The sequence below is a fragment of the Somniosus microcephalus genome, chromosome 7 (genome assembly GCF_052327205.1).
Source record: "Somniosus microcephalus isolate GS21.2 chromosome 7, FLI_Smic_1.0, whole genome shotgun sequence".
NCBI classification, from domain to species: Eukaryota; Metazoa; Chordata; class Chondrichthyes; order Squaliformes; family Somniosidae; genus Somniosus; species Somniosus microcephalus.
Genome location: NC_140993.1, coordinates 64837919 through 64850311, shown reverse-complemented (window position 1 = coordinate 64850311; position 12393 = coordinate 64837919). Strand labels below are relative to the sequence as shown.

Genomic DNA, 12393 nt, shown 5'->3' with positions numbered 1-12393 from the left:
TCCAATCCGCTGGGACCGTTCTAGAATCTAGGGAATTTAGGAAGATCACAACCATTGCTATCTCAGCAGCCACCTCTCTTGGAACCCGAGGATGTAGGCCAGGGGATTTGTTGGCTTTTAGTTCTATTAGTTTCTCGAGTACTTTTTCTCTACTGATATTAGTTACTAACTCTTATTAGCCCCTTGGTTCCCCACTGTTTTTGGTATGCTTTTTGTGTCTTCTGCTGTGAAGACAGATACAAAATATTTGTTTAAAGTTTCTGCCATTTCCATATTCCCCATTATAATTTCACCTGTTGCAGTCTCTAAGGGACCAATGCTTACTTTTGCTACTCTCTTCCTTTTTACATACTTGTAGAAGCTCTTGCAATCTGTTTTTATATTTCTTGCTAGTTTACTTTTCTTCTATTTTCTCCCATTTTATCAATTGTGTGGTCATCCTTTGCTGGTTTCTAGAGCTCTCCTAATTTTCAAGCTTACTATTTTTTGCAACATTATAAGCCTCTTTTAATCTAAAACTATCCTTAACTTCTTTAGTTAGCCACAGATGGTTCACTTTTCCCATGGAGTTTCTATTTCTCAATGGAATGTATATTCTTTGAGAATTTTGGAATATTTCTTAAAATGTTTGCCGCTGTTTATCTACTGTCATACCTTTTTAATCTAATTTCCCAATCTATCTTGGCTAACTTGCCCCTCATAACTATGTAATTGGCTTTATTTAAGTTTAAGACTCTCGTTTCTGACTGAAGTATTTCATGCTCAAACTCAATGTGAAATTTTATCATATTATGATCACTCTTCCCCAGAGGATCCTTTACTATGAGATTACTAATTAACCCTGTCTCATTACACAATACAAGATCTTAAAATAGCCTGCTCCCTGGTTGGTTCCATGACACATTGTTCTAGGAAATGGTCTCGAATGTGACGAGTTTAGATCATATCAACCATGTAAATACAACAACTTCACGCCATTCAATGCACTTCAATGATGAGGCAGGCAGCAAGATGCTGTTTTTGTGAAGCTAATGGCAGAGCGCTGCAACTCTGACAGTAACGTTTGGATATTTGAGTTTAATCGCGCATCTGCACCTCGCCTAAAGTTGCTGTACAATTAGTGCATAAATAACTTCGAGCGATATCAACCTCACCATTATTTTGACAGAAAATTATTGCCCATTCATTCACATTCCAAATAAACCTCAACTCTATTGACCAATCTGAGTGAAACATGTTAGGAGAGTTCCACCCTTCTGGGGTCAATCACCTTGCACAGCTGTGGTGCCACCCTCGATGACCTTCAAATCAACAAAGCACCAGCCCCCAGACGTGTCGGGTCGCTTGCTTACTCCCTACTTTCTCGGATCTTTGCTAACAAAGGGATCGCACACAGGTCTAAATAAGGCAGGACATCTTTGTTTCCCTTAACGAGCCATCTACAAGCTTAGTCCTGGTGCCTTCTATCCCTGGTGAGGAATATTTTTGTTTGTGTAAGCCTTTCATGGTTTAATTAGCATTAGGCCTAGTCTTGTCTTGACTACTGACTCTATTTTGAGGACACATTTAAGGCAATTCTTGGGGCCTTTCTCCTACAGTTAACTATGATAGCCACCTCTGGCATTTCTCCAAGGCAGTTGGGGGCAATAATTAACCATGCTCTGTGTAATGTGGTTAAACCTAAACTGTCTCACCTTGCTGATGAGGTTGATCCCTTTGTTGGAGAGTTTGATTGTCAAGCACAATGTATGGGGTCAATTTGTCTGTACCCTTTGGATCTCCCATGTCCAACTAATTTCTGTGTAAAGATTCCCATATTTCATAATCTCTCCTTGCAGCTAATCCAATTGCAGAATATTAGAACCATGTCGGAAAAAAATTACTTGACTGCGGATGAGGTCATTCCAATCCAACAGGTGGTGGTGAGCTGCCTTCTTGAACCGCTGCAGTCTGTGTGGTGAAGGTACTCCCACAGTGCTGTTAGGGAGGGAGTTCCAGGAATTTAATCCAGCGACGATGAAGGAACAGTGATATATTTCCAAGTCAGAATGGTGTGTACCTTGGAGGGGAACTTGCAAGTGATGGCGTTGCCATGCACCTGCTGCCCTTGTTCTTCTAGGTGGTAGAAGTCACGGGTTTGGGAGGTGCTGCCGAAGAAGCCTTGGCGAGTTGCTACAGTGTATCTTGTAGATGGTACACACTGCAGCCACGGTATGCCGGTAGTCGAGGGAGTGATTGTTTAAGGTGGTGGATGAGGTGCCAATCAAATGGGCTGCTTTGTCCTGGATGGTGTCGAGCTTCTTGATTGTTGTTGGAGCTGCACTCATCCAGGCAAGTGGAGAGTATTCCATCACACTCCTGACTTGTGCCTTGTAGACGGTGGAAAGGCTTTGGGGAGTGAGGAGGTGAGACACTCGCTGCAGAATACCCAGCCTCTGACCTGCTTTTGTTGCCACAGTAGCTATGTGGCTGGTCTAGTTAGGTTTCTGGTCAATGGTGACCCCCAGGATGTTGATGGTGGGGGATTCGGCGACAGTAATGCCGTTGAAGGTCAAGGGGCGGTGGTTAGACTCTCACTTGCTGGAGATAGTCATTGCCTGGCACTTGTGTGACACAAATGTTACTTGCCACTTATCAGCCCAACCCTAAATATCGTCCAGGTCTTGCTGCGTGCGAACATGGACTACTTCATTATCTGAGGAATTGCGAATGGAACTGAACACTGTGCAATCATCAGCGAACATCCTCACTTCTGACCCTATGATGGAGGGAAGGTCATTGATGAAGCAGCTGAAGATGGTTGGGCCTAGGACACTGCCCTGAGGAACTCCTGCAGCGATGTCCTGGGGCTGAGATGATTGACCTTCAACAGCCACAACCATCTTCCTTTGTGCGAGATATGACTCCAACCAGTGGAGAGTTTCCCCCCCTGATTCCCATTGATTTCAATTTTACTCGGGCTCCTTGACACCACACTCTTTCAAATGCCTCACCTCTTGAATTCGGCTCTTTTGTCCAAGCTGTAATGAGGTCTAGAGCCGAGTGATCCTGGCGGAACCCAAACTGAGCATCGGTGAGCAGGGTATTGGTGATAGCACTGTCGACGACACCTTGCATCACTTTGCTGATGATTGAGAGTACACTGATGGGGCAGTAATTGGTCGGATTCGATTTGTTCTGCTTTTTGTGGACAGGACATAACCTGGGCAGTTTTCCACATTGTTGGGTAGATGCCAGTGTTGTTGCTGTACTGAGGGTGAAGGGGCCGAAGCAAAGGAACCATATTGTGAAGGTACTGATGGTGGGGAAGCAGCAAATGCAAAGTAACTATACCATAGCAAGGGTATCAATAGTAGTGAGCGGGCCAAAGCAAAGGAACTATATCGTAGTGAGGTGATCGATGGTGGGGAGGGGCCAAAGCGAAGGAATCCCTCCCTATGGTGCTGTTCCTTTGCTTTGGAAGTTTTCCCAAGGTTGCAGTAAAGGTTCTGGTGCTATGAATAGAGCAAATAGTGGAACACTGATAGGCAGGCAGTACAAGGTCCTTAGATAACCTGGATAGTGATCTTCTGGACAGATAAGTGCCTTATTTGTCCTTGATGGGGAAATTGTACTCCATGTCACTCTTACAATACATTGGTGTTCAGTGTTGTGAAAGTGATTTCATTTTAAACCGAACTGCCTCTCTATGGTTACTTGGTATGTGACCCGTCCTGCTGCAGTTCTACCATAAGGCTCTGTGCATTTCTTTTTATTTTAGCCAAGTACCCTGTTCTGGAATCATTAAATGATTTGACTACCGTTGTCTGTACCTCTGTCCTTTTTATAAAATGTGGAAATGGAAAATATACTGCACATAACACTGTGACGGTCCATGTGAAGCAACTGGCCAATCTTGTGTAATGGAGATGATTCTAGATATTGTAGGGCTTTAATTCTAGCTATTGTAGGGTTTTGTTCAATTTACTTTGAGGTGCAGGGAGTATCTAAGCAGAACTTTCTGCTCAGTAGACGGGGTGGGGGGGCAGAGTCCATTGCTGGAGTATGTTGACCATGGAAGGATGGACTTGATTGAGTGAGTGAGTGAATGAATGGCCGCTCTTAGCTTCATGCTTTCCCCTTGTATAATTTCTCCAGGAAGGTACTAGGTATAATCTGTACTGAGGTAATTGATTTCAGGCTGGGCAGCTGCTATAATCGATTGTGGTCTCGTCTACAAATTGGGTAGGGCATTTAAAAATCACTACCCAATGAAGCCTACTGGAAAGTTTGCTGCTGTTTACAGTCCTGACAACAAGTTCTTGCAGTCTGAGCCCCATTTGACAAGTAAGTATCACATAGAATCTACAGTACAGAAACAGGCTGTCTGTTCTGTGCCGGTGTTTGTACTCCACACAAGCCTACTCCCACTCTAATGACCTCTTTCCTCCCCCCCCCCATCCCCCGGTATCCCTTCCCTTCTTTCATGTATGAAATGAATCAGTGCTAGCTGCTTCAACCAACTCCACGTGTGAAGAAATTTCTTCTAAATTCTTTATTTGATCTGTTAGTGGCCCCTTGTTTTAGACTCGACCACAAGTTTCTCCACATTAACCCTATCAAATCCCTTCATATCTCCTAATATTTATTTGACAGTGTTACAGGAGAGTATCCTGAGACATAGGAAGGAATAGGGCCAGTCCCAATTTTTCAGTCTTAATTTGTTTCAGAAGTCAGTTCCCTCTGAATAAAAACATAGGAATGTGCAGGTATTTCATACAGCTTGTATATATTAGGCGTGGCTAATTGGAATTCTGACTTTGATGTAGTGTGGAATTTCCTTCAGGATGTGTTTTTTCAGCTTGTAACTGGGTTTCAGTAGAATTATTGGAACCCAGTCTGAAGTTGAAGACTATTTGGGGCAGAGTCAACACTTCCTGAGAGTGCTGTAGGCAGAAATACAAAGCGGAAACCCGGTTTAAGTTAGGTATGTAGCTTTTTCAGAAGTACTGAGCCAAATGTTTGTTTGTGTTTTGCAGGAGGTTGCAAAGTATGCTTTCTTGGCCTGGTCCAGTCCTTTAATCATTACAGTCTCGTAGCCCAAAAGCTGGTAAGTATGGAAGATGGGTAAGCTTGTTAGACTGTGTGGCGGTACGTTCAGGATGTTTTTGGTGTTGCTGTTTGGGTGGAAGTGTGTGTTTGGGTTTTTTTTATAAACTTTGTGGCCAGGTCTTTTCTGGTTCTGCACATTTCCAATATTACATACTGTAGTACTCTACTACTAAATTCAGATCCGTCAGCTCAGCAGCGACGATGGGGCCGAACAAATTTACTCCACTGTTGGTTCTGAACTAGCCTGGCTGCTTCAGTCATCTGTATCCCTTTCTGTGATGAGTCACTCTTGACGTTGTCTAATCAGCACTTCCTTGGTCTCCCTCGGCTTCTTGTTCCATGTAGCTCTGAACGCAGGGCCATGAAAGGTACTCTAGCTGTTGCTGTTTCCTGAAACCGTGCCCAAACCATCGCAGTCGTCTTTCTCGGATCTTCTGTAATATAATCATGCCTTGTGTTACAGGGAGTTAATCTGTCTGCAGCCAGAGAAAAGGGACAGCTGGTGTTTCTGGAAGGACTCCGGTGTTCTCTTGACCTCATGCTTGGTGACAGACAGGACATTACACCACAAACACCATCTCCTCTCCAGTTTCTAAGGTACTGTGCCTTCAGATGCCCATCAGGGACACGAGTAGTGTTCTAAATTGCGGCGTGCAATGTTGTAAACAGTGATTCTGTTTCGGGGAGTTGTAGAAACTTGAGTTCTAGATTAACACAAGTTATTTTGCCTTCCCTTTGTAATTTTTCTTTCTCTGACACAAGAACAGGAAATCCACAACAGGTCTGTCAGCATCTGAAAGAAAAAAGCTGGTTTGAAATTTCTTTTTCTTTCAAGCAGGGACCCTTGTTCGATCTGATCAATAGTTTTCTTCAGGGAAAGAAACCTGCCATCCTTACCGGTCTGGCCTATATGTGACTCCAATCTCGCCAACTTGATTGACTTTTAACTGCCCTCTGAAGTGGGCCTAGCAAACCATTTAGTTGCATCAAAACCACACCACCACCTCGAGAGCAACTAGGGATGGGCAATGAATGCCGGTCTTGATAACAATGCTCGTATCCTGAGAATTAAAAAAAAAATAAACACGTGCGCACACGCGAAGTGTCTGCCCGAAGCATCCGCAAGTAGTCTGTGATGTCTATCTGCTAGTCTGGCCTCTCTTCGTAAGGCCACTGTCTTAAAAAAGAAAGAACAACAACTTGTATTTATATAGCGCCTTTAACGTAGTAAAACATCCCAAGGCACTGCACAGGAGTATTTAAGACAAAAAATTTGACAGTCATATAAGGATAAATTAGGGCAGGTGACCAAAAGCTTAGTCAAAGAGGTAGGTTTCAAGGAGCGCCTTAAGGAGAAAGGAGAGGTTTAGGCAGGGAATTCCAGAGCTTAGGGCCTTGGCAACTGAAGGCACGGCCACCAATGGTTGAGCGATTATAATCAGGGATGCTCAAGAGGGCAGAATTAAAGGAGCGCAGATATCTTGGGGCGTTGTGGGGCTGAAGGAGATTACAGAGATAGGAAGGGACGAGGCCATGGAGGGATTTGAAAACAGGATGAGAATTTTGAAACTGAGACGCTGCTTAACTGGGAGCCAGTGTAGGTCAGTGAGCACAGGGGTGATGGGCGAGCGGGACTTGGTGTGAGTTAGGACACGGGCAGCCGAGTTTTGGATGACCTCAAGTTCACGTAGGGTGGAATGTGGGAGGCCAGTCAGGAGTGCGTTGGAATAGTCAAGTCTAGAGGTGACAAAGGCATGGATGAGAGTTTCAGCAGCGGATGAGCTGAGGCAATGGCGGAGACGGGCGATGTTACGGAGGTGGAAATAGGCGGTCTTTGTTATGCTGCAGATATGTGGTGAAAGAAAATAAATAATTAATATGTAAATCCAAGTAATTCTAGTAACCTGAGAACTGTTGAGATTAGACGGCAGTTGTAACTGCCTGTAAATACCAGCCCCAGGTACAGGTAGACTATTCTTTATCCGAAAACCTTGGGACCAGCCGTGTTTCGGTTTTTGGAAAATTTCGGATTTCAGAAGGTATTACGGGGCAGCACCCCGTAAGCCACCACTTTCGGTTTTCAGAGGTTTTCTGTTTTCGGAAGTGCGGATAAAGGCTGGTACACTATCCCTTATCCGAAAGGGTGGGGGTCGTCGGGGGTCAGGGGGGGAGAAAAGAATATCGGACGGGCCGCTGTATTGTTGGGTTCACTCTCCCGGTATACCTCCTTCACACTGCCCGGCTCGGCCTGCAATCTCCTACCCAGGAGGGAACTCAGTGACCCTCTGCCCTGCTCAGCGTAAGTCGTGCGCCACTCTGGTCATGTCGTGCGCACGACTTACGCTGAACGAAAAAACTTTAGGTTTTTAGAGGGTTTCGGTTTTCGGAAGTTCGGATAAAGGATAGTCCACCTGTACTTCTTTACTGGCTTCAAATTTTCAAACGGTGGAATTTAAACTCACAATCTCTGCATAATTAGTTTGAGCCTCTGGATTACTATTCCAGTAACGTGGCCATTACGGTACTGTACCCAGAGGATATCTAAATTTGTGATGAGTAAATTTAAAACATGTATTCAGATGGGAAGAACTTATTTACTCACAGGGCGACAGTCTGGCTAGTGAGTAGTAGAGGCAAAAATATTTTGAAGAATGTTCAGACTGCAGTTGGATTCTATTATGCAACATGAGGGTAGTCAAGGGATGAGTTTCAATGGACTTGTATGACCTTTTCTCATGGTCTTGTGTAGATATTGAAATAAGCCCATCTGATCATTCGCTTCAAACTCCATTAACAGAAATTATACTCCAGAGATAAATTAATTTATTCATTCTCAGGATGTGGATATCGCTGGCAAGCCTGGCATTTATTGGCCATCGTAGGTTTCATACAGCTGAGTGGCTTGCGAGGATCAGAGGGCAGGCAGCCACGTCATTCCCACTTAAACGTGCAGGTAATGGCCTCTGATCATTTAATGTAAATGTCTTTGCTTCATCCCCATCAGGGGGTGCTTGAAAAACGCCTAAATTGGCAAAAGAGGGCTATGCTGCTGTGGTGATAAAGGAGACCAGTAAAAGCTATGCTCAAGTCTCAGTTAGGGAATAAGAGGATGGGGTTGTGAAAAACCACCATTCCTGATCTAGTGGACCATCCTTCCAGCTCAACTGCTGCAATTTATAACTCTGTGGATGACCGGTGAGGATAGGATTGAGCTCCACTGTGGAGACCCCTCCTGCTGGCACTCATTCTCAAAGCTCACATGTATATTGACCAGTTGCGTGAGCTGCCCAAGGATGTATGGTAACTCTGGGCCCATACCCTAGAAGGTAAAGGATAAGCGAGAATTGCAGGAACAGCGAAGCCAGTATATGGTTTCACTTCCCCACACAATCCACCCCCCCCCCCCCCCCCCTTGTTCACAGCTCCATGATAGGTAGAACTTGAAACTGAATGCCTGTCCTTTTATCTGACAGCGTTATTGGCCTTGATTTTAGCAGCTGTTTGGCTACTGTTATCTGGCAATTGAAACATCGCTCTGGAGAGCAGCGGTCAATGTTAAAGTCTGTGTCACAGCCTTGCCCTGCTGACTACGTAGTGGATGCCCTTGAAAAGAGCAGGGCTGTAGACGTGAGGAGCTGGAGGCTGACACAATGGTTAAAATGTATCTGCTGCACCACGATGGTGTGAGGAATGTCTGAAAGGCAATAAAACAAGTTTTATTGTAGCTTTATTTTTCATAATCTGTTTTGCTGTTTTTTTCATAGAATAAAGAAATAATATGCATTTCTAAAGCACCTTTCACAACCTCAGGATGTCCTAAAGTGCTTTACAGCCAATTAAGTGCTTTTGAAGTATGATCACTGTTCTAATGTAGAAAAAGTGGAAGCTAATTTGCGCACAGCAAGGTCCCACAAACAATAATGTGATGTTGGTTAAGGGGTAAATATTGACCAGGGCACTGGGGCCAATAGTTAGGGAATGGGGAGGGGTGTGTGAAATCCACCATTCCTTCGAATAGTGCTGTGGGATCTTTTACACCCACACGAGAGGGCAGACGGGGGCTCGGTTTAACGTCTCATCCGAAAGCCCGCACCTCCGACAGTGTAGCTCTCCCTCAGTGCCGCATTGAAGTGTCGGCCTAGATTATGTGCTCAAGTTCCTGGAGTAGTGCTTGAACCCACAACCTTCTGACTCGGGCGAAAGCAAAGCTGACACAGACCTTCATCTTTCTAAGCCACAGACTGTTTCCCCCAGTTTCAAGGCTAAACATGCACATGATTTACTCTATGCCCATCTGCATGATAGGTGTGCATGCTGGCCCTGAATGGTGCTCCTTCAAATTTTTATTTCACAATGTCAACTTGTCTCAGTGATGGCACTCTTGCCTCTGAGTCACTCGGTCACAGGTTCAAGCCCCACTCTTGGAACAGCACATAATCTAGGCTGACACTTAAGCGCAGTACTGAGAGTGTTACACTGTTGGAGGTGTTTTCAATTCCACTGAGTCTACCTGTTCAGCTGGATGTAAAAGATTCCATGTCACTTTGAAAAAGAGATGGGGATTTTTCCTGGTGTGCTGGCCAGTACTCATTACTCAACCTACATCACCAAAACCGACTATCTGATTATTTGCCTCATTGCTGTTTGTGGAAAATGCATGGTTTTCACAATAAGGAAGCATCTTGATTATGTTGCCGAGGAATTATCTAGGTCCAGTTGTCACTGGCCATGAGCCAGAGATTGGGAGTTCACTGTACAGAATCACAGCTGTAAGTCCACAACCAGCTTTCTAATTATTCCAATTAAAACTGTGTAGTTTAAGGGGCAAGTATGAAATTTGTTTTCCTCATTATAGTGAGGGTTGCCAATGATGAGGAATTGTTTTTTTAAGTTAAGCATGCCCAAATGACAACTTTCATTTATATCGTATCATTAATGTACAAAATGCTCCAAGGTGCTTTACATTAAACTAGCAGAGAAACAGGTGCCAAGCATTGGGGGAGAGTGGTTAGGAGAAGTGACTGAAGGCTAGGTGGAAAAATATGGGAGAAGGTTGTTTTTAAAAGGACAGAAAAGTGGAGTGGCAGAGATGTTTATAGAATGAGTTCCAGAAGGTAGGGCTGAGGTGACTTAAAGATCTAACAACAGTGGTCAGAGAAGGGGGTTGCACAGGAGAGCAAAGTCTGAGGACTGACAGATGTGGGAGGGGATGCAAGCCTTGGCGGGAGGGAGTTTGGACTGCAGAGGAAGTGAGGAGCAAGGCCATGGATAAATTTGAAGCTGAGGATTTTAAATTGGATTCTTGGGTGATGGGAAGTCAGTGAGGAAGAGGATAATGGGGGAGTGAGACTTTGTAGTATATGGGCACCTGCATTTTGGACAAGTTGGAGTTTATGGTGGGGGTGGGGTATATAGTGTGGAGGCACCTGTGGAGTGACACGCACTGTATTTTTCCCCAACTATGTATTTTAAATCTCCAATGCCTGTTAAAGCATGTCTGGTGACATTTCTTTTTTCAACCTACATCTTTGTGATCTCTAAGATAATGAGAATCCAGTGGCAGGTCATGTGCAGTTTTTAAACAGGGTTCTCTGAGGTCACCTGTCTTACTTTTGCCAGTCCTCCTCTTTTTGCCACCCTGAAGAAACCCAAGACCAGGTGTTGTGGCAGCTAGTTAAATATGGTAGATTCCTGCAAGTTCAATTTTAAACTGATCCCCCTCCGCTTTTACTTTCCTTGCTTGTTAGAGAAATAGTATGCCCTTTATTATACATTAAATCTAACATACGAGGAGGTCCTTGCTCATAGAGACGTCCCCCCCCTATTCTTACTATCTTAAACACATTGACACCTTGAATGGTATATATTGCATGACACCTTGAATGGTATATATGGCATGACACCTTGAATGGTATATATTGCATGACACCTTGAATGGTATATATTGCATGACACCTTGAATGGTATATATGGCATGACACCTTGAATGGTATATATGGCATGACACCTTGAATGGTATATATTGCATGGCACCAGCTGCTTACAATACCACATGCACGTGACCATTCTTCATGTGAGCCTAAATAGTGAGTGTTAGCATGATGTATTTGATCATGGAGAGCATCGTAGCCTCTGGCATCCATACGTGCATTTTAGGGTTCATTGGAAAATAATCAGGAGTGGGAATCCTGCTGACCTTTCTCCTTTTTCCACCCCTTTATTTTACCTTCCCACCTAAATAGTGGTTAGGTGATGCCAAGTTTGGGTTTTAAAAACCTATTGATTGCAGGATGAAGTCAAGACCGAGTAAGGGGTTTCAATGTTTCAGATTGCATACGGTAGCATTCCTTCAGTGAATATTTTATCTTCCAGCTCTCCCAATGCAAGTCTTCAGTGTCTCTATGAATTTGTTCGTATATCGCTATTGGAGACCAGCGAAACTACTTGGAAATTTCCAGTACTGATTGTAGATGATCTCAGTGTCCTGCTCAGCCTAGGAGTGAGCACTTTAAACATTCTGAATTTCATGCATTACTGCAGAGCTACAGTATGCTCAAAGCTTACGGTAAGTTTTTTCCCCCCACAACCTCCATAAGCAGACTGTATTTCTTGGGCTTGGTGCTGCCACATGTGCTGTATGTTTGTCCATTTAATTTTAATTTGATTCCCTTCCTCATAAACTGAGCTCCCAGTCTCCACAGTAGGGCCCAGGTAAAACGTTACGAGAAGCTGCGACCTTTAGTTAAGTATTGCTGATCAGTAAAAGGACTTAACGGGATGATGTCCTAGATTGCCCTTCGATTAAAGCAACTTCCAATTTACTTTATCTTGTCCTCGAGGTTGTTGTGTGTGCTGTGAATCCTATCTGGCCTTGATCCAGTCAGGTTTGAAATGCAGGGAGAGCCCAATAGTGGAAGCAACCTGGCCCAGATTTATTCAGTTCAAGTTTCTATCAGATAAGGTGTATGGAATGAAACCTGTTACACTGAATAAGAATTATTTGGTTCTCTGTGTTTGTATAGGGAGTGGTAACTGTGGTATGACAACCATTTGCCATGGTGGGATTTTAACTTAAAAAGGCCTCTGGGTTGCTAGCCCGTTACCAAAGCCAATTACATAGAATATGCTGCACAGAAACAGGCCATTCGGCCCAACCAGTCCATGCTGGCGTTTATGCTCCACTCGAGCCTCCTCCCATCATTCTTCATCTAACTCTCGGCATAACCTTCTATTCCCTTCTCCCTCATATTGCTTGTCTACCTTCCCCTTAAATGCATCTATACTATTTGCCTCAACCACTTC

At 44.1% G+C, this 12393-nt stretch overlaps 1 protein-coding gene across 1 annotated transcript in view; it reads left to right on the top strand.

Moving 5' to 3' along the window:
* The window catches only part of elp6 (elongator acetyltransferase complex subunit 6), a 54776-nt gene that overhangs the window by 29098 nt on the left and 13285 nt on the right, over positions 1-12393 (top strand). The window contains exons 3-5 of the mRNA XM_085992518.1: positions 5019-5089; positions 5555-5688; positions 11464-11656. Coding sequence (XP_085848644.1) covers positions 5019-5089; positions 5555-5688; positions 11464-11656 — 398 coding nt within the window. The remainder of the gene's footprint in view (positions 1-5018; positions 5090-5554; positions 5689-11463; positions 11657-12393) is intronic.